This window comes from Rhamphochromis longiceps, linkage group LG5, assembly GCF_057381845.1.
Source record: "Rhamphochromis longiceps isolate RC_006_pf linkage group LG5, R_longiceps_female_GT1.1, whole genome shotgun sequence".
In the NCBI taxonomy this organism is placed as follows: domain Eukaryota; kingdom Metazoa; phylum Chordata; class Actinopteri; order Cichliformes; family Cichlidae; genus Rhamphochromis; species Rhamphochromis longiceps.
In genome coordinates, this window is record NC_140561.1 from 12,217,964 (window position 1) to 12,245,936 (window position 27,973).

The 27,973-nt window shown below is 39.5% G+C and overlaps 3 protein-coding genes and 1 pseudogene across 5 annotated transcripts; 1 reads left to right on the forward strand and 3 right to left on the reverse strand.

The window, feature by feature from the left end:
- The first annotated feature begins 68 nt into the window (after positions 1-68).
- Positions 69-4,704, forward strand: LOC146669304 (protein LSM14 homolog B-B-like). Its single transcript, XM_085405865.1, has 8 exons — positions 69-2,533; positions 2,658-2,825; positions 2,930-3,061; positions 3,184-3,366; positions 3,473-3,550; positions 3,815-3,952; positions 4,034-4,157; positions 4,245-4,704. Exons 1-8 carry the CDS (start codon positions 2,410-2,412, stop codon positions 4,399-4,401), a joined length of 1,104 nt encoding a protein of 367 aa, XP_085261991.1. The 5' UTR covers positions 69-2,409; the 3' UTR covers positions 4,402-4,704.
- Positions 4,705-4,810: 106 nt separating this feature from the next.
- LOC146669305 (cadherin-like protein 26) lies at positions 4,811-12,732 on the reverse strand. 3 transcript variants are annotated; one of them, XM_085405860.1, is made up of 21 exons: positions 12,596-12,732; positions 12,059-12,181; positions 11,553-11,702; positions 10,996-11,149; positions 10,098-10,261; positions 9,607-9,738; positions 8,402-8,584; positions 7,933-8,249; positions 7,706-7,848; positions 7,411-7,635; positions 7,088-7,309; positions 6,869-6,990; positions 6,684-6,788; positions 6,445-6,531; positions 6,312-6,359; positions 6,150-6,233; positions 5,792-5,995; positions 5,614-5,685; positions 5,486-5,533; positions 5,319-5,405; positions 4,811-5,232 (listed from the first exon to the last, which is right to left on the reverse strand). In XM_085405860.1, exons 1-21 carry the CDS (start codon positions 12,614-12,616, stop codon positions 5,011-5,013), a joined length of 2,913 nt encoding a protein of 970 aa, XP_085261986.1. In that variant the 5' UTR covers positions 12,617-12,732; the 3' UTR covers positions 4,811-5,010. The 3 variants fall into 3 exon arrangements, with proteins under 3 accessions (XP_085261986.1, XP_085261985.1, XP_085261984.1); XM_085405859.1 differs by having other exon boundaries at positions 4,811-5,229; positions 6,624-6,788; XM_085405858.1 differs by having other exon boundaries at positions 6,624-6,788.
- Positions 12,733-15,828: 3,096 nt separating this feature from the next.
- LOC146669306 (uncharacterized) lies at positions 15,829-18,117 on the reverse strand (annotated as a pseudogene).
- A 1,973-nt stretch (positions 18,118-20,090) lies between these two features.
- On the reverse strand, positions 20,091-27,961 carry cdh27 (cadherin 27). Its single transcript, XM_085407796.1, has 17 exons — positions 27,941-27,961; positions 27,399-27,521; positions 26,861-27,010; positions 26,364-26,505; positions 26,096-26,259; positions 23,943-24,074; positions 23,246-23,428; positions 22,721-23,037; positions 22,494-22,636; positions 22,179-22,403; positions 21,856-22,077; positions 21,637-21,758; positions 21,452-21,556; positions 21,213-21,299; positions 21,080-21,127; positions 20,897-21,001; positions 20,091-20,807 (listed from the first exon to the last, which is right to left on the reverse strand). The coding sequence occupies exons 1-17, from the start codon at positions 27,959-27,961 to the stop codon at positions 20,583-20,585; spliced, it is 2,514 nt and encodes an 837-aa protein (XP_085263922.1). The 3' UTR covers positions 20,091-20,582.
- Positions 27,962-27,973: the final 12 nt, after the last annotated feature.

The window sequence follows — 27,973 nt, forward strand, 5'->3', positions numbered from 1 at the left end:
GTTACACTGTCAGCGATGTGTTTACACTAACACGATAACTATTCGGCTGAAGAATTTCAATATGTGTCGTTTGGTAGAAGAATAATTGGGTTTGCGACAAGCTAACAAACCGAATTTAACAGGTTATTCGCGCTCGGTGCGCTGTGCAAGATGGCTGCAGTGTTATAGCCGAGTGAAGTTGCTGTTGTGATGAGGCGTTTGAGGGCGCCCCACCCTGCTTTAGAGAGGAAATGTACAGTGCAGTCAGCCAGTCATGGGATTTAGAACTTCTTTTTTTTGTTTTTTTTAAGCGTACCGACTGCTATGAATGCCAGCGAAAGAGCAAAGTTTGTTTTGCTTTCATTTTTGTGTTGAAATAAAGATCCAGACGTGCAGCCGTTTTCCTTTCCAAAAATTATTCAGCAACTTTGGCAGCAAACTCACAATGACTCAAACATGATAATTATTTCCACGTTTCGTGGGGTTTTTTGTTTGTTTTGTTGTTGTTGTTTTTAAGGATTTAAGTTGCTCCAAAATTTAAAAGGGAGAATAATTTATAAAAAATAATATTTTTCCTTTTAATATTTTAATACAGTCTAAATGTTTTATTTTAAATTTTGTTCTGACCTCCAAAAGAAAAAAATATATATTTTTAATTATTTGTAAGCAGCTGGAGTAATGTTATAAAGTTTTATTTATATATTTTTCAGTTTGATAAATTACATGTCATATACAATCACCATTATTAGGAACACCTTGCTTGTTCTGGGTTCGACCCTGTTTTTACCTTCAGAGTTGTCAAATTCTTTGTGGCACAGATTGAACATGGTGCTGGAAACATTCTTCAGGCTTTGGGCCCATATTGATGTAGCATCACAAAGTCACTGCAGATTTGCAGACTGCACATCCACACTGTGAAGCTCCCACTCCAGCACATCCCAGATGTCATGTATTGGGTTGGGATCTGGTGACTGTGGAGGCAATCTGAGACCAATGAACCCATTGTAATGTTTAAGAAACTAGTTTGAGATTATTTGAGCTTTAAGCAGTTTCTTATCCTGCTGGAACCATTAGAAGACTATACCTTCAGTATGTGATCATAAGGGAATGGACATGGTAAATAATGATATTCAGGTAGTCTGTAAAAAACATGCTCAACTGGTACTAAGAGACCCAAAGTGTGCCAAAAAATATCCCCCACACCAGTACACCAGCAGAAACAACTACAAGGCTAGATGGATTCATGGTGCAGCAGAAACTGAGCCTCATGCAATGTTTTTTTTTCGCAGTTTTTCATTGTCCACTTGTAGTGTGTGTATTCTAGCCTCAGTTTTTTGTTCTTAGTTTACAGGAGTGGCATCCGGTGTGGTCATCTGCTGCTGTAGCCCATCCCCTTCGAGGTTTGAGGTGTGTTGTACATGCACTCTTCTGCATACTCTAATTGCAATGAGTGGTTATTTGAGTTACTGTTGCCATCCCATCAGCTCAAAGCAGTCTGGCCATTCACCTCTGACCGCTAGGATCACCAAGGCGTTTTTTGGTTTCTTCCTTTTTGTTTTTTCTCAGAGGACTGCCACCAACTGGCTATTTTCTCTTTGCAGACCATTCCCTGTAAATCCTGGAGATAGTTGTGAGGGAAAATCCCAGATCAGGCCACACTCCAGCACCACCAACCATGCTACGTTCAAAGCCACTTGAACATCAGTAGGTCATTTTGACCATGTTTACATGCCTAAATTCATTAGGGTGCAGCCATGAAATTAGTTGAACAGATGTACCTATCAAAGTGGCCAGTAAGCTGGTATATATTAGTATGTATATCAGGGGTTGGGAACTCCAGGCCTCAAGGGCCGGTGTCCTGCAGGTTTTAGATGTGTCCTTGATTCAACACAGCTGATTTAAATGGCTAAATTACCTTATCAGCATGTCTTGGAAGTTCTCCAGAGGCCTGGTAATGAACTAATCATTTGATTCAGGTTTGTTGACCCAGGGTGATAGCTAAAACCTGCAGGACACTGGCCCTCAAGGCCTGGAGTTCCCCTACCCCTGATGTGTATGTTTATTGAAGTTAAACGATCCTGTCCTATACCATAACGACAGCAAAACAAATTTTTAACCACTAGCTGCTGGTGAGTTTGTTAGTGGACACCTCAGATCTGTTTGGGCTTAGCGTTTAACACCAGCAAGCCCGCTTCCAGTTTTACTTAGTTTAACTCCACGCTCTTGCTTTTGTAACTAGCGGTGTATGCCGACTGAGTAAAGAAACGACCCCCGTTTTACACACAGCCGCAAAGAGGTGCAGCCCTGCCAATCTTATAAAGTGCACAGGTGCTTTCCATCATGCACACTGTGGATTAGTTAAGGTGTGTGTGGCGTGGCTTCTCACTCCGTAGGTGAAGTTTGAGCTGAAAGCATATTTTTACTGCAAGCATGAGTGCCGGAGGAACTCCTTACATTGGCAGTAAAATAAGTTTAATATCCAAGGCACAGATTCGTTATGAGGGCATTTTGTCTTCTGTGGACACAGACAGGTCCACAGTTGCTTTAGCAAAAGGTAGGTTGATGCTTTACAGGATGTGGCTCGAGGCTGTGTTTCTCAGTTAAGTCTTAAACAAAATTTGCTGCAGTTTAAAAAACAGCTGACTTGCTTTATGTCACTTCAACATATATTTTCCCAGTTAAATCTTACGGCACTGAAGACCGGCACACAGTTAGACCAGTGCCACCCAAAGATGAAGTTTATGAATTCATAATCTTCAGGGGCAGTGACATAAAAGATATTACTGTGTCTGAGCCACCAAAACCACACCATGGACTTCCTCGGGACCCTGCTATTGTTCAGGTGAGTAGGTGAAGGAGATTCAACTTAATTTTTTCCTCACTGTAGATTTATTTGAAATTGATAGAAAGTTTTGCAAAAGTTCATTTTTGTCTTTATTGTTGTGGGATCAGTCATCAATTGGCAGCTCCTCTGCAATGTATCACCCACGCTGGAGTCCTTACAGAGACATGATGCCCACCTACAATCAGCTGGCTGCTAGCTCTCTACTCAACCAGCAGTACAGTGCAGCACTGGGACTAGGTACAGAGTTCTTCTCAATATAACAGAGGATTTGTTATATATTTATGTTTGTGTAAATCTGGGTTTCCAGCATGGAAAATGGTCTTGCACCACTAGGCTTCTTTGTGCCCTCTCAATTCTAGGACTTTCAGGCCAAGCCAGAAGAGCCCCTATGGTTGAACAGGCTGTCCAGACCATGCCTTTGGTCAGTGCTGCACAGAAAAAGGGAAAGACTACAACCCAGCCACAGAACAAACCGCTGGTGCGTCCAGTTCAGCGGTCTGGACAGGCTGGTGCCCAGGTTCAAAAAGAGAATATACCCACCAGTAAGTGGACTTTAACAGTGAACATTTACTTTAACATCAGTTGACTTCATTGCACTGCTTTTAAGTCCACCACGATAAAAAGAAAGATTATCATATATCATTTTAGGACAGGCACCATCTCAGCCAAGTGCTGCCTCAGCTGAAGGCCAAAATACAGGAAACCAGAAACTAAGGCAGAGACAAGGTATCCACATTTAAAATGTGCATTGTGAGCTGCTAATTCCTGAATGGCAGTAGGTTTGCTTGACTCTTTCTGCATGAAAATTAACTGCAATTATATTTATAAAACCAAATTTTGCCCATCTGCCTGGAAGCATTAAATTACAAAATGAAATGTCTCATACTAGATGAACTGGTTTGAGAACCAGTTTTAACGGGTGTGTGGTTTTTTTTTTTTTTGGTTTTTTTTTTTTAAATTTCCCCTTCCCCTCTAAATGCTTATTTGCAGGCAGCCGCAGGTCCAGGAACAGAAGCAGAGGCCAACTAATAGTGAAAAACACAAAGGCTTCAACTTTGGCATTTGAGTCAGATTTTGATTTTGAAAGTGCAAATGCTCAGTTTAAAGATCTTACGAAGCAAAACGTTGGTATGTTTTAAAGATCACCAATCAATTCAGTTTTATTTGAGGTGACAGAAACTGAGCTGAGTATATACATGTATTTTGCAGTTGATAAGGAGTCTTGGGAGACCCAGGATAGCACTCCTGAACAGGAGGAGGAGCCTCTCAGAGATAAGTACTATGACAAAGCCAAGTGTTTCTTTGATAACGTCTCATCAGACCTCAAGCCCAGGTGACCTAAACAGTTTATTTGTAATATTTGTTTTGTGAAGCTCTGTAATATACTTACTCCCACCCTACAAAAAACTGTGCGTTTTAGGAGGACCACCTGGGCTGAGGAGAAAAAGTTGAACATAGAAACATTTGGAGTTCCTGGTCGCTTCCTGAGAGGCAGAGGATTCAGGGGGCGTGGACGCAGAGGGCTGAACGCCACTGAGCAGCGAGCGCTTCCAAAAGTTGGTAGTGGCAGAGTGTGAAGGATTTCCTTTTGTTAAACTGTTGTACATACTGTAGTTTTTGACTTGTTTAAGAGGAACCTCCTTGAGTTCAAACCTCTGCAACAGCACTCAGTGAAGATTTTTGTTTTGTTTTTTGTTTATCCCAAATGCAAATTTGTATTTTGGATCCTTACATGAAATGGGAGAGCAGTTTCTTTTAATCCAGCAACTGTGCACTTAAAAAAAAAAAAAAAAAAAAAAGCAATATTGTTACTTAGTTTGAAACATGCGATGTGGAATTTGTGTTTTTTTTTTTTTTTTTTTGGTGTTTGTATAAAGTTACACATACTTGGCTGTTCAAATGTAATCCAAATGGGTTCTGAAGACAGGTTTGTCAAAATGGACAACTGTACTTTTGTGGTTTGTTTTGGCTTTTGCTTGTTTTGGGTTTGTGTTTTCTTTTTTTCTTTCCCAGTTTGATATAAAAACTGAAGACGCATGTGGCACAGTAATAAATATGTGATTAACAATATGGCTCTCTTGTAGCATTTCTCCTGCAGAAGTTGTCGCCACAAACCCTTTAGTCTCTCCTCCTAATAGAATATAGGAATTGAATGTTCTTCCTCACACTTGGAGCAGAAATGTTTACTACATGTCGTAATATCTTGAGTCCTGTCGTTGTGTTGGGCTGCAAATAGAAGTGAGTTGGTGGCACTTTGGGCCCAGATCTTCCAGTGTGTCCTGATATGAACCACCTTCAGAAATACTGATCCTATTCAGCTCTGAGATGGCATCGGAGTCCCCCTCCTGTGCATCGATGTGAAGGTCTCTGTCGAAGTCCCCTTTTTTCTCTGGGAGTGAGGTTGTCTTCTGTAAAAGGTGGCACATGCAAATGTGCCAGCAGTGATTATTTTTATTTTTAAATAATGCAGCATAATGGACTAAAGACTACCAACCTGACGAACTGGCATGAGTTCAATGGACTCCGTAGCACAGCTCATGTTTTGTGATTGGAGGACGTTCATGTTGCCCATATCATCAAACTGCATAAAGAAAGTTCACACATTTCTTCATCTCTGATTTCAAAGTAAAAGATTACAAACACAAATCTCTGGTGTTCTACCTGATGGCTGCTGTCATAGCCAGTGGTTATTGGAGAATTCCCGTCTGACTGAAATTTGAAAAAGAAACCATTTAATATTTTAAGATCCATTTGTAAGACATCCTTGATCTTCTATGGGTGTGTACAACCTGGTTCTGAGGGTAGCTGTGTTGGTAGGACAGGCTTTCTCTTCTTAAATTCTCACATGGTGAGTGGATTTCCTGTTGGGAAAGGGTGACAAGACCAGGAGGTGATCTATAGAGGAATCTGTTCACACTTTGAGGGATGCATTTACAAAAGTGCATGCTCCATGGAAGAATGACCTACCTTAGGTTGTGAGTCCTTAGCTGTCATGCATATAGAAGCCAGTTGGTGAAACTTTGGACCCAGATCTTCCAGTGTGTCCTGAAATGAGCCCTCTTCAGAAATACTGATTGCCTCCAGCTCTGGGATGGTGTCTGAGTCTACCTCTGAATAGATGTGAAGCTCATCGTCTAGCAAGTCCCCTTCTTTCTCCCGCAGAGAGGTTAGCTTTTGTAAAAAGCGGAACATGTCAAAAGCAAATACAAATATGCCTGAAGTGATTTGTTTTTTAATGGTACATGCTCATACATTTTTATTAATTTTTTTTTAAATAATGCAGCATATAAAATAGGAGATGTGACATACTTAAGAGACTACCAACCTGATGAACCTGCATGTCATTAGACTCCGTAGCACAGCTCACGGTTTGTGTTTGGAGGACGTTCATATTGCTCATGTCTTCAAACTGCACACAAAAGGTTCACATTTCTTTATCTCTGATTTCAAAGTGAAAGATTACAAACACAAATCTCTGGTGTTCTACCTGATGGCTGCTGTCAAAGCCAGTGGTTATTGGAGAATTCCAGTTTGACTGAGATTTAAAGAACAAAAATATATAGTTATTATTTTAAGATCCATTTGTAAGTCATCCTCAATCTTCTGTGGGTGTGTACAACCTGGTTCCCAGTGTAGCTGTATTGGCTGTATTGGCTTTCTCTTCTGAAATCCCCAAAGCGTGGGTGGATGGACCTCTGTGTAAAATCCTGTTCAAAAGGATGACAAGAGCAGGAGGTGATCTATAGAGGATTCTGAGATGCTTTTACAAAAGTACATGCTCCATGGAAGAATGACCTACCCTAGCTTGTGAGCGTAAACTCCGAAAACTGCCAAAAGTCTGAACTTCATTCATACCCACCCTTGCTGAATATCTCCCATTTCTCATCCCATTCAGTGGAATATGGAAATTAGATTGATTATATTGCTCCATACAAACTGGTTCTTCCATAATAGTGTAAAGAATCTAAAGAAAGAGAAATGGTTTATTGATATTTCCCTTTAAATGGGTCTTTGGCATGGTTGCAAATGTTTCTAAACAGTGACCTCGCAGTTGTCTCCTGGTGCCTCAGTGTTTGATTGGAGGAGGATTCCTCCTGAACAATCTTCAGGCTCCATAGTGATAAACTCTCTTTTGGACGAGATGCTGAGAGCCAGCAGCAGCAGAACTGTCAAAGAGTAAAATAAAACTTATGCTGGGTTCTTAGAGATGTTAGCACACATATCACAGTTCTCCTACACTAAAGTAAACGGTGTGTTTCTTACACAGAAGTAGTAAGAGTGAACAAATTATTATGCATAAAGCATAAGGGCCAATGTTTATTTCAGATTTCTGGTGAATTCGACAGTTTGGTGTCAAAGTGCAGCCACATGCAGTCACACTGAGGTTGTAAACTTTAAATGCTCCCTGCATGTCGGAGATCTTTAGATGAATTGTGTGTTGACCATAGGACACACCGGGCTCCTTCACCAGACCAGCTGTGTAACCTTGAAGAAGAGATCACAAAATGATAGGATACTTTAGGAGTTCTGGCTTTTGTGCTTGTTTTTCTGTAATATGTCACTAAATACATGAAGGATGTTTCTACCATAACCAGGATTCAGTCTCCATTTTCCTTCAACATTTCCCAACAGTTCAAAAGTGAAAGGCCCTCCATAAGGTTCTTCATCTGGGTCAAAGGCCTCGATGTTGGTGGTTGTGGGGGCATCAGACACACACACATCCAGGCTGTCCACTGTTAGCTGTGGCACGTTGTCATTCTGGTCCCACACATGGATATGTAGTGTAGCTGTTCCTGTCATTGGTGGTATACCTGTCCAAAATGCAAGAAATGTAGTACAAAAAAAGCTGTTTGTGTTTTAAAAGTCAGAGTGTGTGTTTACCTTTGTCAACTGCATACACTAAGATGGTGTAGGTGCCGTTAACAACGTGTGGAGATTCTCTGTCGGGCGTCTTTATCATTGTGATGTTTCCTGTGAGGGGATCCACCGTCACCCAGCCAGCAGGATCATTTCCTACCTTGTACCTGTGGACAGATTCAGTGCACTTAGACAGAACTGAACAGCTTCAGATCAACGTTCAGAGATGTTTAATCAAATAAATCGCTTACACAAACTCTTTGGAATAACTGGAGTCAGGATCCACAGCTGTCACTTTATCCACCCAGGTTCCAGCGGGTACGTTCTCCATCACCACGACCTCTTTCACCGTCATGCTGAATTTAGGAGGGTCATTGGTATCCTCCACATCAATGGTGACTTTCACAGACTGAGGTTCAGCTGCACCAGAGGGATCATGGCCTTTAATGGTGTCAACTTTCCAGAGGCCTGAGGGCGTCCTCTCTTTTACTTCACAGGAGTAATACGGTGCCTCGTTTTCCACTGAGATCAGCAGCTCCCTCTGCGCCCCATTCTCAAAGTCTAAAGGCTGAAATTATACAACAGAGTTGCAAAATCAGTAAAAAAAAATTTGTGAAATTCAAAAAATATTGTCAGCATCATTATATAAGAGGATAATAAATTTTTTAAAAAGCTGTGGGTGTCATTGTAATGTATAGCATGCAGTCAAACACCACTTACTTCAACTACTGTCAGGATCCCATCATTAGTCTCTAAGTCTGTTAGTATCTTGAAGTTCTCTCTCTCGTCACCATGTATGGTGTACCTGGCTCTCCATGCAGAGGTGTGGGGGGTGTCTTTGTCTGTCACGTGCAGCCTCAGAGGAGAGACCCCAGTCTCAAGCTCCTTCACTTTACCAGCGCCCTGTAGTTTGAATACAGAGTGTATAAACCTGTAGAAGAATTTCCCATTGCTAATACACAATTTTAAGTATACATTTTTTCTTATGTGTCTGTTATAATTTATGCAATTATAGAGTCAGTGTGGTCTATTCACAAGCAGATATGATTTTATAAAATAATGATTTGGTGGTTATGTAAAGTATGGAGCAAGCCAACTACACAATTTTATTAAAGTAATACTGTGTAAAACTGTGATTGCTTGATGTTAGTAGATTGCAGTCACTTAAGTTCTGTTTTATTATCCTTCCCAATTCAAGTCCATAATCATTAAATTTAGTCCAGCAACTTTCTCCTTCCCTTTGGAGCAGATCTGAATACACCCCAGAGTTTTTCCATATCTGTGGAAGGCTGTGAGTTCACAGTTTAGCTTAGATGTCGATGTTGGGTAAGAGTTCCATATGAGTTAGTGAGAAGAGAAGCTCTCTTCTGTCCAATGACAGCCAGGCTGAGGTGAAATGTTCAGATACGCTGGTGTTTTCTGTCGCTAAGTGATGCTATTAGCATTCATTAGCTACTGTTAGCAGCGTTAGTGAAACTTTCTTTAAAGTGAATGTAACTTGTACTCTGACACTTAGTGAATAAAGTCTCATATGATGTGAAAATGCACTCAAACTGTTTATTAGAGGGAAACTGAGTGAGCTTTCACAGCTTTCACAATAAGCAAATCTGCTTCTATGCATTTTAATGGATTAAATATGAGTTTATGAGAAAGTATTAATTTGGCATAAATAGACAATAATCTATATATTAATGAGAATAATATCATTTTTTTCTATTATAAAACATAAAAAATTACTGACTGCACCTTTAAAACGTAAACTCATTGTGAATGCAGTATAAATATGAGTTTATATTTATGTTTGACGAACCACCAGGGTGTCTTGCCTTCTATTCTGTATACACTACACATAGGTATCAGGTTACAGGTGTGAAACTCCTGAAACTGGTGCTGTTTGGAGTTTGCAACACCAACTGACTGCCTACCGTTTGACCGCTGATGACTGGAAGGTGGTTGTTGCCATCCCGTACATGAATTACAACAGTGGTTGAACTGGACAGGCTGACTACTTCACCGTGGTCTTTGGCCTCCACCGTTAATGTAAACTTCTCAGCCACCTTAACAAAAGCAAATGGAGAGTTTTACATTAATAGGCTAATAGCATAACAATGTATTCATAGGATACATAGATCATAGTGTATCCTAGACAGTGGCTCCTACAGTAGTTAGACCATTATGCACAAAGCTTACGGGTGTTTTTTTGTATTACACGAATGGGTTTTTTTTATAATAAGGAAACATTTGTAACCTTTGTGATATTTGCAAAGAATCTGTTGCTGCTCAAAGTGAGCATGCGCATCTGCATAAATAGCTCCGTAAGTTTTACTTACTCAAGTAAAGAACTAGCCAAATCGTTCTCCTTACTCATCTTTAAAATGTTTCGTGCTCCTGACATATCAACAAAAGAGTCTCTTACCTCATGATTTAAACATCCTTTGAATGAAATGTATCCAGACTCATCAACGAAGACTTCAGTGTCTCTAACAATTGGAGACACAGATTTGATTTCATAGTGGAAGGTTGAGTTTAGTGTTCCGCTCTCGTCTATGTCAGTAGCGTGCACTTTCAAAAGATTGGAGCCTGTCGGGAAATAAACAGTTAAGGAGCATATGTAATACTCAGTGTTTAATTCAATTCAAAGGAAGAAGCACACACACACAGACACACACACACACAGGGCTAGATAGATAAACACACAGACATGACTCACACAGACACAGTGGGGGAAATAATTATTTGATCCCCTGCTGCTAATTTAACTTTGCTCACTACATTAGAAATGAAGAGCCTCTTTTCATTTCTAATGTAGTTTTATTTTAGTGGAAAGAGACAGAATATCTACCAAAAATCCAGAAAAAACACATCACATTAAAAGTTGTAGGCACACAGATTCCAATCAATCAATCAATTACAGATCCTCCTAATCTCAGCCTGCTATGTATATGAAGTACACCTATCCTCAGAGTCATTTTCTTTCATTCCAACCTCTCCACCACCACAGGCAAGACCAAAGAGCTGTCAAAGGATATCGAGACAAGAATGGGCTTGTAGTCCACTCTTGCCCCATGGAGGTGGGCTGGAATGGACTACAAGCCCATTCATGTCCCCGACACCTTGTTGAGATGGTAACAAGTGGTGATGCAATTGTTCAGCAATGGAAGCAGTAAAAAAACGACGTGCCATTCTGTCTCTCACCATTAAAATGAAACTATGATAAAAAAAATGTATTCATTTGTAAGTGAGCCAACTTACAGAACTAGCGGGGATCAAATAATTATATGTACATATATATTATTATTATTATTTTTTTTTACCTTGTGTGTTTTCCTGATCAACAGTAGTCTCATACAGAGTATTCTCAAAGCGTGGTGGGTTGTCATTGATGTCCTTTATGAAAATCTCAAGTCGTAACCTGGTAACCTGTCTGGTGTCAGTTGACACGTCCATCTTTCTGGCCTCACATATTAGCTAGACATCAAATGATACCATGAAGACTTAGTTACAATAGAAAATAAATAGTAAATATTGTGATCTATGACATGGAAAGATTATCATTAAGTGGTAAAGTTCTGTGACAAGAAGTTAAAATAATTTTTAAAGATTTTTTTTCAGCCTTTTTTATGCAACCAAAGTAACAAAATTTGACATTTCTAGTATGAAATCAGGTAAAGCTTCTGACAATATGCTGACAGAAACGTAAAGTGTAAAAACTGTTGGTTGACAATAAGCATGAGCATGCTTAATATGCACTCTCATTAATAGTAACTACTCCACAATAACAGGTGTTCACTGTCACTATGAATAATTTGTACATGAACAGAAAGACTGTGGGATCACTACATGTTGGCGTTTAGCGAGTGTTGATTCTAACCTCAAGTTTTTGCCACTCCTCATAGTCCACAGCCTTGTGGACGTACAACATGCCAGACTCTTTGTCAATGGAGATGACTCCCATCGGCACCTCATCCACCCCTTCTCCATAGAGTTGGAAGGTTAGTCGATTTTGCCTATCAATATTCACCTACAACACAACAGCAAATGTTTGCATACGTAAACGTCCGTTTTGTGATTTTAAATGATTTTATTGCTATGAACCTGGGCATGGTTAAATAAAGAAACGTGCAAGTATCAAAGGAATGCAGGTGTTAAATCAGCTTTAATCAATTAACTGATTATTTTTGCATTATTAGTATTAGTTTTTTGGTAGCTACATTAAAAAAGTTCACCTTAAAATTAAATTCACTGTGCATTTATATTCCACAAAAAGTACATTTGAAACGTAAAAACCTATACATAAAAGTTTGTTTTTTTCTGTCATTTTAAAGTCTTTCAGTTTATGAAATTTGGAAATGGACACTTTCCGGTTAAATTTCTCACCTTGCCCAACTCATATGGGAATGGCCCTGGATAACCCTCCTCAAGCTCAAACGAGTCAGTAGTCCATTCCCTCCTGTGACGGCTCAGCAGCTCTGAGCTTCTAGCACCTGATAAACAATAAACCTGGAGGGCAAACAGTCAGTCAAAGCAGGAATGTTAGGGGATGGGCTTACGGTGAAGTTATAATTTATGCGTCTGGGGTAATGAACTTCTTAAAAGCTCACTGATGCATAGTTGGTAAACCAGTTTTGATAAGGTGCGCACACACGCATTTCTGCAGATATGCAAAGGCTTTCCGAGTATAGCGTGATAAGAGAAATGAACCTGTTCAAAAGGAAGTCCCAGATTTGTATCGCTGAAAACAAAACATTAACTCCATTTTAGGCAATTTCAGAAAACGTTTTCAAGAATTTTGCCTTTCGTAGCCATGTGATACGACAGATGAAGAGATCCATTAGGGCACGCAGTATTTGCGCACATAATTAGCATGTCTGACAAAGGAAAAGTCAAAGGAATACAAAAGTAATTGCTACGTACCAATAAAAAGAAGTAGCGCATGACCTTTGTTCACTGCAGTCAGCTCAGAGTGAGTAAGGACTGACTTCAGTCAGCAAGCCCAGCCTTCTTTCCACACCCACATATGCAACCGTAAAATCCTGTTTTTGTACGCGCGTGTGTGCGCGCACGCGTGTGTCTGTTTACCTGCCTTTCCATGGAACCAGCTGTGACTGACAGCTGGAAATCAAAATAGGACAAACTCAGTCTAACGAATAGAAGCCGTGTTTTGTGCCTTTAGTTCCTTGACTGCTTTAGTTTGACGATAGGTTTGTTATGTGTGCTTTGTATTTAGTTCTACCTTCCTACTCTCATGGTCTGTGTTTAGCCGTCCTCCCACCTGTGTCCTCTTCCCTTGTTATATGGTGTGTTTTTGTCTCATTTTCCACTTGTCCGTTGTCCCATGCTCCCTCATGTCTGTGCTTCTGCTTGTTCTGTGTGTTTTGTAGAAGTTTCATTGTGTTGGATTCTTTGTTTGTAACCTGCAGTTATTTTGCAAGAGCTCATCATTAAAGCTGCTTTTTGAGATTAAGTCTTGTTTATACTGTGCATGCATTTTGGGTCCATCTCCTTCCTGCCAATTAGCGATCCTCGACAAAAAGCAAAAACAAAAGAGTTTGTACAATGCTAAACAGCTTGAAAGTCAATATTTGTTATGACCACTTTTATTTTTCAACAGAGTCTAGTTAAGATTTCTTGTAATTTTTTTTTTTTACTAGTCCTCAGGAATAGTTCTCCAGGCTTCTTGAAGATTATTCAAAGCTCTTCTTTCAATGTTGTTTTTCTCTCTGTCAAGATGATGCCGCACTCCTTCAATAATGCTGGGCTGTAGGGAGGCCAATCCATGACTAACAGTGGAAATTTTTATTAAACCTGACAACTGGTAGTCATGTGGGTTCCGGAGCTCTACAGACTTCTAGCCTTCCACAGTTACTCCTGTGGAGAAATGTGTAGTGAACTCCACCACCACAGGCCAATACTTAGGGTGTGGACTTGAACTTGTGCCAAGCTGCTTTGCCTGGGTGGATTTCTGGCTGCCGGGCTGAGGTCCCGATACATCAATGTATTTTAATTTGTTTTAGACTGATGTACTTTGACAGGGAAGAGCTGAAGCTTATTTTGACGGCTGTCGATATTGTTGTTTTGTTTATGTGTTTTATTTTACTGTCTCAGTAGGCACCTCATGTATTTATTGTATTTTAGAGTGGTTTACCCTTTTTATATATATATTGTTGCAGACAGTGAAGGCGCTGCATGGAAAACTAATCGTTTTTTTCTTTCCGATTTTTGCATGCACCGTGGTGAGCTTGAGTGGAGACGGCACTGAATATTTTATTTTTTATAGTGTTTTGTCCGGTTGGGGTTCAGGGTGAGTTGCCGTCCCTTTTAAACGTGTGTCATATGTTGATTTGTGTTTAACAGGTTCCCCACAGCGCTTATCCTGTCCCCCACGTACAATCATACAATTTTAAAGTTTTAACCGTATTTAATGAAGTAAAGCTTTTAATTGTTTTATACGGAAGAGGATTAGGGCCACTGGAAAAAAAACAAAACAATTCTGACTTTTTTCTCAGAATTCTGATTTTAATCTCAGAATTCTGACTTTTTTCTCATAATTCTGACTTTTTTCTCATAATTCTGACTTTTTTCTCAGAATTCTGATTTTAATCTCAGAATTCTGACTTTTTTCAGAATTCTGAGAAAAAAGTCAGAATTCTGAGATTAAAGTCAGAATTCTTTCCTTTTTTTCCCCAGTGGCCCTAATCCTCTTCCGTAGTTTTAGGTGCTACTATTACATGTTTACTTTTATTTTGTGTTAACATTAAACCCATTTTAACTGACTGTATGGCTACAGCTCTGTCCTATTGAAGTAGGTACCTACCATGGGTCACACTGTGGTTATTAAGACAAATGTGATAAGCATTTTGGCATGTGTGATGAGATGCTGCATATATTTTATCACACTGTGGTGGGCAGTGCTCTCTATTATACTGTGGTGTTTTGGTGGTGCAGCCCGACAGACAAACACTTCTACAACACCACTAGAGACACATGAATGAAATGCAGTGTCATTAAAAACACTTGATTTTTTTCCATATTCTTCAATGATCTTTATTTAAAAATGTAATATATTTACATGTGAATAAACTTTTAAGGATTACACTGACTGATGGATGAGTGGGCAATGAATGCTTTCTCATCCTTCTGTCATGCTCCATAGAGTGTCTGAGGGGGTTTTCCACTTGGTATCGGGATTCTGTGTCCACCTTCAGAGGTGGAGTTTCCAGCGTCTCACCTGGGCCTCATCTGCAAACAATCAGCAGGAGGGCTTTTTAAACCAGCGCTGTCTGCTACTCCTCGCCAGTATGTTCTGCTATCTACAGTGGTAACTAGGCTCCACCTCTGCTCCAATTCTGGCTTCCCCATGTTTAACCTTGTTTTCCCTGTGTTTAGATCTCCTCTGACAACATATTCGTCCAGCAACTTCTTCTCCTCTGTTGCAGAATTCCCTTTGGATCGTTCCCATCACGACCCAGGTGATCAGTCTCTCCATAGCTTTTCCTCTGGTACCTGCTCTCTGCTGACACTCCATCTCTAGCCACATTCTCTATTCCTTCTCCTTAAATAAAGTCTTATAAATAGTTTAACCATGTGCTTTGAATTTGCATTTGGGTCTAAGCCTTCTATGGAGGGAATATCTCTTCACAGTAACATCTATTCAATTTTCTGTTCAATTCAATTTTATTTATACAGCGCCAAATCACAACAAAAGTCACCTCAAGGCGTTATATTCTAAGGTAGAGCCTACAATAATATTTACAAAGAAAGACCCAACAATCAAATGACCCCCTATGAGCAAGCACTTTGGTGACAGTGGGAAGGAAAAACTCATTTTTAACAGGAAGAAACCTCCAGCAGTACCACGGTCAGGGAGGGGCGGGCATCTGCTGCAACCGTTTGGGGTGAGAGAAGGAAGACAGGGTAAAAGACATGCTGTGGAAGAGAGACAGAGATTAATCACAAGTATTATTCAATACAGGGAGGTCTGTTAACACATTTCGAGTGAGAAAGGTGGATGAAAACGAAAAACGTGATGCATCACGGGAATCCCTCAGGAGTCTACGCCTTGCAGCATAACTAAGGGAGGATTCGGGTTCACATGAGTTGGCCATCAGCCTACTAAAAGGATACTGAAAAAACGTGTCGAAATAGTGTTAGTTGTCAGCACTTGTGCTGGTGGACTCAGAAATTTGCAAACGCAAGTATTCCTCTTCTGCCTCAAAATCCTCTCGGGACCACTTCCTCGAGCCTCCAGTTTCATGGTTGTCAAGCTCTTCAAGTTCATCCCCAAAAATGTTCATCACGACTGGTCTCAGAGTGAGCATGCACAGTTGAGCTTGTCCCTGAATCAGAGTTTGCAAGCCTGAGTGTTTTGCTGTTCTCTTCTTCATCTACACTCTCTGGGCTTTTTCGTGGATCCACCAGGCAGTGGTTCTTCTTTTATTACCTGCTGATTGATGTCCTCATCAGCAATATTACCAACATGAGAACAACCCTCGCTATCAGTGTCACAGTCAGAAATGAAGTCAGAGTCATCATCAGAAAACTCCTCGCACCATCTGATTCTTTTGTTCTTCATCCATCTCTCTAAACCTCCTCCTGGATACACCTGGCCGAGGGTCCTCTTCTGGGATGTACTGGTGAACATCCACACAGTCTTCAAATGCCTCATCAGAATCATCATTTTCAATGACAACAACAACAACAGCATTTTGGCTGGTGTAGACTCACAACTTTGGAATGGACAAAATGCATACAGCATAAATAAAACTAATTAAAACAATTCTTTTTATTCAAAACCGACGTCAGGATTTGGGTTGTGAGAGCGTCTGTGTTGAATGGAGAAGCTACATCCCATGTTCACTCTGATGCCTCTGTCTTTCTAAATGGAGGGACATAAACTGTGTGTGTATATGTAAGCGTGTAAAAACTGCAGATACTAAGAATAACAGCAACCGTATTTTGTCTATATCCGCCATTGTAGAAATTTATCTCATGTAAACAATAACGTGACCACAGCGTGATGTCAAAAATGGCACACACATACTCAGACGTTGCCTGAGTAAATCTCATCCACACCTAAGCGCAAAAATGTAGTTTTCAAAAATCTCCACCCTGGCAAGAGTTTTTAAAAATGTCACCTTTCAGTGACCCAAAATGCAGTTTACGTGTGGACGAAAGGCCCAAATGCATAGAAAAAGCTGCATTTTGAAAAATACCCGTGTACATGTGGACGTACTCAGTTTCTCAAAAAATCTCTCAGAAATTCTAATAGTTTGTTTGAGAAAAAACTGAAATTTCAGCTTACTTTAGTTCTTGGATGGTAATAATATAAATTACACAGCAGTTAATCCTCAGGAGTAGAAATTTCACTAAATAGTCGTCTTCTTTCATATGGTTGCAGTGTCTCTTCAGATTTGTGTTGACATGCTGATGTTTTCATTCAAAAGATGTTTAAATGATGCAGTGATGTCCCTTAAGCATCATAGACTGCAGAATACATATAGATTCTTTTTACTTTTAAGTTGTATGCTCAGATTTTGATATCTTTTATATGGAGACAAAAAAAATACTTAAAACAATTAAAGAAAAATAAAGCAGTCAATGTGTTATTTAAATTTTTCATTTATTCTAATAGTTACTGTAAAATTCTCCACTAAGAGATTCATCTTGGACTTCTTGCGGGATTAAAGCTAAAAAATTAGTACACACACAACATATAATTCATTTCTTTATGCTTGTAAGGCAAAAATGAAGAGACTGCGCTGACAGTCAAAAGAGACGAAGAGGAACTCAGATACCAGCTATGCTGAAGTTTTCACAACATCACTTGAGTTTTGGAGGTAAAAGGCAAGCAAGGACCACGTCAGGGTGGAGTTTACAGATTATTTTTTCCACTATGAAGGTGCAGGTTGTGGGTAGTGAGATCATCTAATGTCATATAATCTTTAGCTTGAGATCCAGTATTCAAGGCAAGGCTGGATGGTCCATTTGGTAAAGTAAATCCGTTGGGCATCTTTCTTCGCCTTTAGACAATAATTCTGATGGCAAAAGAACCAAACGGGATAGGCAAAAAAAAAAAGAACAAGGAAAAAGAAATAAAAAAGAGAGAGATCCATTATTCAGGTGCCCAGTGATCAAAAGTTGATAGCCAGAAGGGGGAGACATTGAGCTACAAAGTGAGCTGTGTAGGGTGTAGGTGAGGTTTTCTGTTCTGTTGTTGGGTTACCACTTCTTAGTTTCACTGCACTTCAGCATGTGACAGTTCACTATTAGCGATGTCTGATTGTCAAAGTATTGATTAATTTTGCTGGAATCCTTCACTTGCCCCTATTCCTTATTGTATCCCTCCATGTATTTTTTGACCACATTAATCTCACCTTCCTCTGTCTTTTTCTCACACTGCTGCTGGGACTACGGTCCCTCCTGCTGCATTTCACCATGCTTGAGCCCATGAGACCTGGTTACCACCACTTCTTCCACACTAAACTCTGTTCTAAAAGCTATGTAGGCAAACAGTCAAGGTAGGGCCTGATTGTTTTAATTGATTTGATTAAGCAATCCTTTGACTGTAATGAAAATGAACCACTTGCAAAAAATAAGCATCAAAATATTGATGAGCATATTTTCCTTTTAGCAAATTCCATTAACAAAACCCCCCAAATAATTTCTCTGAACACTCTTCCAACAACCACACCAACCCATCCCACTGTACCACTGCATTACATGTACTAAATCAGTACTCATCCAAAGATTGATATGCAAAGGAAAGCTGTCAGCCCTCTTATTAAAATGATTTTGTTTGAGATATCACATGACCCTATTTTCCTTCTTACTTTGCATCAATATAATAAAGCTGAAAGCTGAAGCCATTTTAATTGTGAGCAAGTACAGAGCAGTAAAAATAAAATAAAAATAAAAACAACAGAAAAGATGCAGAAGCAGAAAACAAACAAAAACAAAAAACACCACGTGTAGAAAAAATAAGCCAAGAAACCAGAGCTGGTTAAAGGCACTCAGATGTTTGCATGTTAAATTTGTAACTCCTGGTATGTTATATGTCAGGGTGTGTGGCTGGTGGGAGGTGGACCCAATTTGGAAGACTCAGAAGAGAAAGAGTGAACTCAAAACCAAGTTTTATTTCTGGTAAATCACAGAAAAAAACCTACAACATACAACAACAATCACCAAAGTAAAACAGGAAGACAGACACAAATGAATGGGGACGTCATGGTTCTGGGTTGTTGACCCAGTGTTTTTGTTTTGGACGTATGAATCTTGTTTGTTTATTGTTTTGATCTTGAACAGTGGGTTATAGTTCTTAGATTAGTTTTCTTGTGCTTATGAGTTTTCTGATTATGTTGTTTATGCCTTGTGATTCAGGTTGATTGTAGGTTATCAGACTTCCTTTAGTGTTCCCTTTTCTGTCTTGTCTTCATGTTTATTTATCTCTGTGTCCCTCGATCTCCCTCTCTCTGTCTCCAAGTTCTTAGTGTTTCCAGATTTTCCAAGTGTTTTTCCAGCTTAGTTTTTCACAATTTGTTCCTTTTTCAGTTTGGTTTTCTTGGGCGACCGTGGTTCAGGGGGTTGGGACGCTCATCTGTAACTGGAAGGTTGCCGGTTCAATCCCCCAGCTCTCTCTGTCCTGGTCATTGTGTCCTTGGTCAAGACACTTTACCCTACCGCCTACTGGTGATGGCCAGAGGGGCTGATGGCAGCCTCGCTTCTGTCAGTCTGCCCCAGGGCAGCTGTGGCTACAACTGTGGTTTGCCTGCACCAGTGAGTGAATGTGAGAGTGAATGAATAGTGGAATTGTAAAGCTCTTTGGGTGCCTAGAAAAACGCTATATAAATACAATCCATTTTTATTATTTTTGTAATGTTTGACAACCAGCCTTCTTTTCTCCGTGTGTCTGCATTTGGATTGTCCCCTCAGCTCCACATGCTGCCCGCAGATTGCGACAGGGGAGAGAAGACTAACTTCGCACATGAGACACAGGAGGACAAAACACAGACCTGAACAGAATACACTGAACACTATTTATACAAGAAGCACTGAGGCGGCTGGGAGATAAAGCAAAAATATAAACAATACAAATTATAATACCTCAAACACAAATGATCCTCAAAACCAAAACAGAAACCCTGAGTCCAAAACCCCATAACACCTTTAAAACTACCGGTAAAAACACATCTATCGTGGCCACAGATGCTCGAGATTCAACACAAAAGCAAGATCTCTTTTTTAAAAAAAAGACATGCTTTACCTATCATGACTAACTCCCAGTATATATGTGGTGTAGGGAGTTTTAGGAGCTCTTCAAACCTGATTACTGTGGACACCACATAATCAATTCATTTTTATTTTGGCATTAGGCACAGCTCTGTGACAAAGACCCCACAACCTCCTTAATCTCCAGCCAAAAAATGCCTTTTTACGAGGACCACCTGGGCCAAATGCCACTGAGCAGAGAGCGCTCCCAAAAGTTGGTAGAGGTAGACTCTGAAGGGTTTCAATTTTCTTAAAACTGTTGTAAATACTGTAGTTTTCTACTTGTTTAAGGGGGACCACCTTGAGTTCCACCCTTTGCATGAGCACTCAGTGAAGATGATTTTTGGTTTTTTTTGTTTATCCCAAATGCAAATTAGCATTTTGGATTCTAACATGAAAGTGACGAACAATTATAATCCAGCAACTGTGCACTTTTGTTTTTCTTTCCTCATTTTGATATGAAAAATGAAGATGCATGTGGCACAGTTATTAAACACATGTGATTAACAATAAAGCTCTCGGGTAGTATATCTCATGCAGAAGTGGTTGCCACAAACCCTTTTTAATTAACCCCAAATCTGAATGGAATAAAGGGATTAAATGCCTTCTTCCTCACACTTGAAACAAAAAATGTTTGCTACGTAACAGGATATCCTGAGTACTGTATTTGTGTCGGGCTGCATATAGAAGCCAGTTGGTGAAACTTTGGACCCAGATCTTTCAGTGTGTCCTGAAATGAATCCTCTTCCAAAATGTTGATTGTCTCCAACGCTGAGTTGGTTTCTAAATTCCCCTCCACTGCATAGATGTGAAGCTCATCGTCTCCTAAGTCCACTTCTTTCTTCCAGAGTGAGTACACTTTCTGAAAATTTTGCAACACGTAAATTATTATTTTTTGAATCATACATGCTCATATGTTTTGAATAATGCAGCACAGGAGATGTAACTTACTGAAGAGATTAGGCACTGAAGCAGTTTAACCTGCATGTCATTAGACTCCGTAGCACAGCTCACGGTTTGTGTTTGGAGGACGTTCATATTGCTCATGTCTTCAAACTGCACACAAAAGGTTCACATTTCTTTATCTCTGATTTCAAAGTGAAAGATTACAAACACAAATCTCTGGTGTTCTACCTGATGGCTGCTGTCAAAGCCAGTGGTTATTGGAGAATTCCAGTTTGACTGAGATTTAAAGAACAAAAATATATAGTTATTATTTTAAGATCCATTTGTAAGTCATCCTCAATCTTCTGTGGGTGTGTACAACCTGGTTCCCAGTGTAGCTGTATTGGCTGTATTGGCTTTCTCTTCTGAAATCCCCAAAGCGTGGGTGGATGGACCTCTGTGTAAAATCCTGTTCAAAAGGATGACAAGAGCAGGAGGTGATCTATAGAGGATTCTGAGATGCTTTTACAAAAGTACATGCTCCATGGAAGAATGACCTACCCTAGCTTGTGAGCGTAAACTCCGAAAACTGCCAAAAGTCTGAACTTCATTCATACCCACCCTTGCTGAATATCTCCCATTTCTCATCCCATTCAGTGGAATATGGAAATTAGATTGATTATATTGCTCCATACAAACTGGTTCTTCCATAATAGTGTAAAGAATCTAAAGAAAGAGAAATGGTTTATTGATATTTCCCTTTAAATGGGTCATTGGCATGGTTGCAAATGTTTCTAAACAGTGACCTCGCAGTTGTCTCCTGGTGCCTCAGTGTTTGATTGGAGGAGGATTCCTCCTGAACAATCTTCAGGCTCCATAGTGATAAACTCTCTTTTGGACGAGATGCTGAGAGCCAGCAGCAGCAGAACTGTCAAAGAGTAAAATAAAACTTATACTGGGTTCTTAGAGATGTTAGCACACATATCACAGTTCTCCTACACTAAAGTAAACGGTGAGTTTCTTACACAGAAGTAGTAAGAGTGAACAAATTATTATGCATAAAGCATAAGGGCCAATGTTTATTTCAGATTTCTGGTGAATTCGACAGTTTGGTGTCAAAGTGCAGCCACATGCAGTCACACTGAGGTTGTAAACTTTAAATGCTCCCTGCATGTCGGAGATCTTTAGATGAATTGTGTGTTGACCATAGGACACACCGGGCTCCTTCACCAGACCAGCTGTGTAACCTTGAAGAAGAGATCACAAAATGATAGGATACTTTAGGAGTTCTGGCTTTTGTGCTTGTTTTTCTGTAATATGTCACTAAATACATGAAGGATGTTTCTACCATAACCAGGATTCAGTCTCCATTTTCCTTCAACATTTCCCAACAGTTCAAAAGTGAAAGGCCCTCCATAAGGGGCTTCATCTGGGTCAAAGGCCTCGATGTTGGTGGTTGTGGGGGCATCAGACACACACACATCCAGGCTGTCCACTGTTAGCTGTGGCACGTTGTCATTCTGGTCCCACACATGGATATGTAGTGTAGCTGTTCCTGTCATTGGTGGTATACCTGTCCAAGATGCAAGAAATGTAGTACAAAAAAAAAGCTGTTATTTAGATTTGTTTTGTTTGTTTTTTAAAAGTCAGAGTGTGTGTTTACCTTTGTCAACTGCATACACTAAGATGGTGTAGGTGCCGTTAACAACGTGTGGAGATTCTCTGTCGGGCGTCTTTATCATTGTGATGTTTCCTGTGAGGGGATCCACCGTCACCCAGCCAGCAGGATCATTTCCTACCTTGTACCTGTGGACAGATTCAGTGCACTTAGACAGAACTGAACAGCTTCAGATCAACGTTCAGAGATGTTTAATCAAATAAATCGCTTACACAAACTCTTTGGAATAACTGGAGTCAAGATCCACAGCTGTCACTTTATCAAACCAGGTTCCAGCGGGTACGTTCTCCATCACCACGACCTCTTTCACCGTCATGCTGAAATTAGGAGGGTCATTGGCATCCTCCACATCAATGGTGACTTTTACAGACTGAGGTTCAGCTGCACCAGAGGGATCATGGCCTTTAATGGTGTCAACTTTCCAGAGGCCTGAGGGCGTCCTCTCTTTTACTTCACAGGAGTAATACGGTGCCTCGTTTTCCACTGAGATCAGCAGCTCCCTCTGCGCCCCATTCTCAAAGTCTAAAGGCTGAAATTATACAACAGAGTTGCAAAATCAGTAAATTTTTCTTTGTGAAATTCAGAAGCTATTTTCAGCATCATTATATAAGAGTATAATCTTTGTTAGCCCAAAAAGCAGGTTTGACAAATATATATTACAGAGACGTTGAGAAAGTAGTTACAGAGAAACTGTGGGTGTCAATGTAATGCATGACATGTAGCCAACCTCCACTTACTTCAACTACTGTCAGGATCCCATCATTAGTCTCTAAGTCTGTTAGTATCTTGAAGTTCTCTCTTTCGTCACCATGTATGGTGTACCTGGCTCTCCATCCCGAGGTGTTTGGGGTGTCTTTGTCTGTCACATGCAGCCTCACAGGAGAGACCCCAGTCTCAAGCTCTTTCACTTTACCAGTGCCCTGTGGTTTGAATACAGGGTGTATAAACCTGTAGAAGTACTCCCTGGTACTAGTACAAAACATGAAATGTATACAATTTCCTCATCTATGTTTATTGATATTACAATTTATGCAATCATGGATTCAGTGTGGTTGATTAAGTGTTTATATTCCTTGTAATTAGTTTGTGGCTTAGGCAGATATCATTCTATAAAATTATGATTTGGCAATTATATGAAATATGGACAAGTAATAACAACAACAATGTAACTGCATCAATGTTTTAGGCCTTAAACGCAGTATAAATGCAACTGAAATATGATATTATTTGCATATTTTATTCTTTCCACCTTTCACAATTTTTCAATTTACCTCAGTTTTCTTTTCTTATGTTTATATTTTGACTAATCAATGCCACATCACCATTGGGTCTTACCTTGTGTTCTGTATACACTACACATAGGTATCAGGTTACAGGTGTGAAACTGCTGAAACTGGTGCTGTTTGGAGTTTGCAACACCAACTGACTGCCTACCGTTTGACCGCTGATGACTGGAAGGTGGTTGTTGCCATTCCTTACGTGAATTACAACAATGGTTGAACTGGACAGTTTGACTACTTCACCGTGGTCTTTGGCCTCCACCACTATTGTAAACTTTTCAGCCACCTTAATACAAGCAAATGGAGAGTTTCACATTAACAGACTAAAAGAAGAATAAAGAATTAATACTATTCTCTATATTTCCTCCCAAAGGAGTTGGACCACTTGTCACCAAATGTAGCTTACTGGCAGAGGTGGGACCAAGTCATTGTTTTGCAAGTCTCAAGTAAGTCTCAAGTCTTTATCCTCAAGTCTCAAGTCAAGTCTCAAGTAATGTCAGGCAAGTCAGAGTCGAGTCTCAAGTCACTGGTGTAAAAGTCTGAGTCAAGTCACAAGTCTGAAATTTTGAATTTCAAGTCCTTTCGAGTCTTTAAAAAAAAAAAAGAAAAAAGAATGTTGCAGTTATATGCTAAATGTAAATATTAGACCATGTAATTTTAAAAGCTGTGTTTTTCTCAACACATGACAAAATAGTGAACTTAGAAAATATACACAAGTTGTGAAATTGCACCTCTTTAAAATGCAGCTCAATTAAACCTAGCTCCAAGAATAATTTTCACCGACAGTTCTGAGATAAGCTGCATGTTATTCTTGGATGCGGTTGTAGGACCGGCTTTAAAATCGCATGACAAAAATATCATACATATTAAAAAAAACTGCATCACCAACGTAGCCTGGACAACATTTGCTAGTTAGATGAAGTCAGCTATCTCATTGTAGCACATTTATATGCATATTTATAATTATACGGTTCTTGGTGTGAGTGCATACACTCATGAAGTTTAGTAACTTCCGGTCACTGCAACAAGCCCAGGTACAGTTTACCGACGGATGGGTGCAGGACCTTGAAATGCACCGTGTAGAACGAAAGACCATCGTACGTATCATAAGTTTACCAGTCTCACAAATTGTCTTCATAAATACACATTCATTAACCGTTTATTAATAGGACCTTTGAGCTCAACGGTAATTAATTAGTAGTGGAAATAATTTCTGGTAGCATTACAGAAATGTAGCAGTGACAATAATACTGTATGCTGTAATCGTACTGGGCAATTAGTGATACAAAAAACTGTTTTATCCTGTGAATAAAAGTATAGTTTTTGTCAATGTACCATAATAACAGAAGCGAAACGCAATATTGTGTCAGGACAATTCACTATTTATGCACAATAAACAAAGGAGCATAACGCGACAATTTCTGTTCAGCGCCAGACTTGCTTGTAACCTATATCACCAGTTATGTTGTGAAAATGACGCATTAACTACAACAGCAGACTGACCTTCGTGTAAATGCTTGGAGCAGAGTAACCTGTGAGCTGGAGTGTTCTGGGACGTTATATTTGGTCTTTGAATGGCTGCAATCCAGGCCATCCGTCGCCTCTTTGTTACTTCGGAAACATGGTTCGAACAATTTCTCTTCAACGACGTAATCCGATAACAACCGATCTCTTTACCCGTCGGCTTCCCGTGGCTGTCATGCGACCGGCTATTGCAGTTAATAATACAACAGCTTCTTGACATTTTTGTGTTTCTTTTTATCACTGTGTAACTGATTTCAATTGAAAGCCTGCGTGCGCTAGTACCTCTTGCCACGAGTTCCCAGAATCCTTTGCGGTTTACCCCTGAATGACGTCACATTTTCAATCTCTATATAATATGCATGTTAAATTTTATATTTGGGGTGAAATATCAAGTCTTTTCAAGTAAACCGGTTCAAGTCCAATTCAAGTCCCAAGTCATTGGTGTAAAAGTCCAAGTCAAGTCACAAGTCTTAGAACATTTTTTCAAGTCAAGTCTAAAGTCATAAAATTAATGACTCGAGTCTGACTCGAGTCCAAGTCATGTGACTCGAGTCCACACCTCTGCTTACTGGTAATTTTATGTAGTACAGGAAGATAATTTGCTCATTGGAACAAAAGCACACATGAGAAAGCACTCAAAGCAAATATTCATATCTGCATAAATGCTTAGTTTTACTTTGTCTTATCAGTTACAGATCTAGCCAAACAGGAAATACCTCCGTTCTTCTTACTCATCTTTAAAGTGTTTTGTACTCCTGACATATCAACAAAAGAGTCTCTTACCTCATAATTTAAACATCCTTTGAATGAGATGTATCCAGACTCATCAATGACGAGTTCAGTGTCTCTAACATTTGGAGACACAGATTTGATTTCATAGTGGAAGGTTGAGTTTAGTGTTTCTCTCTCGTCTATGTCAGTAGCATGCACTTTCAAAAGATTGGAGCCTGTCGGGAAATAATAACTCAAACTAACGAGCATATTTAATAATCACTGTGTAATTAAGTTCAAATCAAGGAGCATTTTTTGTTTGCTTGTTTGTTACTTTTACCTTGTGTTGATTCCTGAGGAAGGTTAATCTCATACAGATCCCTCTCAAAGCGTGGTGGATTGTCATTGATGTCCTTTATAGAAATCTGAATTCCTAACCTGGTGTCCATTGATATGTCCATTTTTCTGGCCTCAAATCTTAGCTAGACATCAAAAGATATCATGCAGAGTTAGTTACAGTATAAAGACAAACATGATAAATTGTTGGACATTGGGAATGTAGTGTGAAAAATCATAATACAAATATTTTTCAGTTCTCTCACAAGAAAATGTGCTTTAAAGATGTTTTAGTGTCAATATTTTACATATCGTGTATGAAATCAGGGAAAACCTCATATTTACAGAGGATAATACATAATCTGATTAGAACTCAAATTTTTTGTCCTGCAAACCTATTAACAGTGACGACTCCACAATAACAGATTTTTTCATGGTCACTGTGAACAGAAATTCTGCGGCATCGCTACATGTTGGAGTTTAACATGTGTCGATTCTAACCTCAAGTGTGTGCCACTTCTCATAGTCCACGGCCTTGTGGACGTTCAACATGCCAGAGTATTCGTCTATGGAGATGACTCCCATCGGCTCCTCGTCCACCCCTTGTCCATGCAGTTCAAAGTATATTTGATATTCCCTATCAACACTCACCTACAACACAACAGCAAATCTTCGTGAGGTCAGTTATGGTGGATACTACGGGTATTTTCTGGCAATTACATTAAAATGAAAGTTCCTCCCAAAATTTAATTGATTATTTTTGTATACTAAAAAAAGAAAGAGAGGACAAAATACACATTTGAAACACAAAACTGCTTGTACACTGTTAGTGGATTTTTCTTTTTTAAGCAACTGATCATAACTGGACAATGCTGTATGCTTATTTCCATTACATTCAAGCGATGTTCTACATTTCTACAGCTAATGTCATACAAAATGGGCAGCCAACACCAAGTCCAAAGTAAAAATATGTCATTCGAATTTGTCATTATTTATTTATGAAATTTGGAAATGGACATTTTCTGCTTGAATTTCTCACCTTGCCCAACTCATATGGGAATGGCCCTGGATGGCCCTCCTCAATCTCAAAGGAATCAATAATCCACGCCCTTCTGTGACGGCTCAACAGCTCTGAGTTTGCTGCACTTGACAAACAATAAACCTGAAAGACAAAGCAGGAATGTTAAGGTATGGCAAAAGGTTGTAGCTTTAATTTATGTACCTGCTTTGTTGGTAAACAGGTTTTGATAAGGTGAGCGCACACACATATTTCTATTGACATGCAAAGGCATTTAGCATGATAAGAAAAATGAAACCATTTCAAAGGAAGTCCCTGACTTTTATGGCTCATAACAAACCCTTAACTCCATTTTAAGCAATCTAAAAACTAAAAGAAAAATATATTTTGGAGGATTTTTTGTTGTTGTCTATAAGAAGATTTCAGATAACATCTGTCACGTGGCATCTCTCATCTGTCATTATGTGGCCATATGATAGATGACGAGATCGGCACACAAGATTTGCTCACATAATCAGCACATAGTTTTATAAGAAATAAAATGTAACAGAAATGTTACATACCAACAGGATGAAGCGGAGCATGGTTCTTGTTCA

What these genes read in the sequence shown, in the direction of transcription:
- LOC146669304 (XM_085405865.1), top strand. Translation starts at nt 2,410, where the DNA reads ATGAGTGCCGGAGGAACTCCTTACATTGGCAGTAAAATAAGTTTAATA. An exon ending in AAAAGAGAATATACCCACCA is followed by an intron (nt 3,367 to 3,472) that starts GTAAGTGGACTT and finishes ATATCATTTTAG; the next exon opens with GACAGGCACCATCTCAGCCA. An exon ending in TCTTACGAAGCAAAACGTTG is followed by an intron (nt 3,953 to 4,033) that starts GTATGTTTTAAA and finishes TGTATTTTGCAG; the next exon opens with TTGATAAGGAGTCTTGGGAG.
- cdh27 (XM_085407796.1), bottom strand. Translation starts at nt 27,961, where the DNA reads ATGCTCCGCTTCATCCTGTTG. An exon ending in AGTTATTCCAAAGAGTTTGT is followed by an intron (nt 22,637 to 22,720) that starts GTAAGCGATTTA and finishes ATCTGTCCACAG; the next exon opens with GTACAAGGTAGGAAATGATC. An exon ending in ATGGGAGATATTCAGCAAGG is followed by an intron (nt 21,300 to 21,451) that starts GTGGGTATGAAT and finishes CCTTTTGAACAG; the next exon opens with GATTTTACACAGAGGTCCAT.
- LOC146669305 (XM_085405858.1), bottom strand. Translation starts at nt 12,616, where the DNA reads ATGCGCTACTTCTTTTTATTG. An exon ending in GGATCCTGACAGTAGTTGAA is followed by an intron (nt 8,250 to 8,401) that starts GTAAGTGGTGTT and finishes GTATAATTTCAG; the next exon opens with CCTTTAGACTTTGAGAATGG. An exon ending in ATGACATGCAGGTTCATCAG is followed by an intron (nt 5,996 to 6,149) that starts GTTGGTAGTCTC and finishes TTTTTACAAAAG; the next exon opens with CTAACCTCTCTGCGGGAGAA.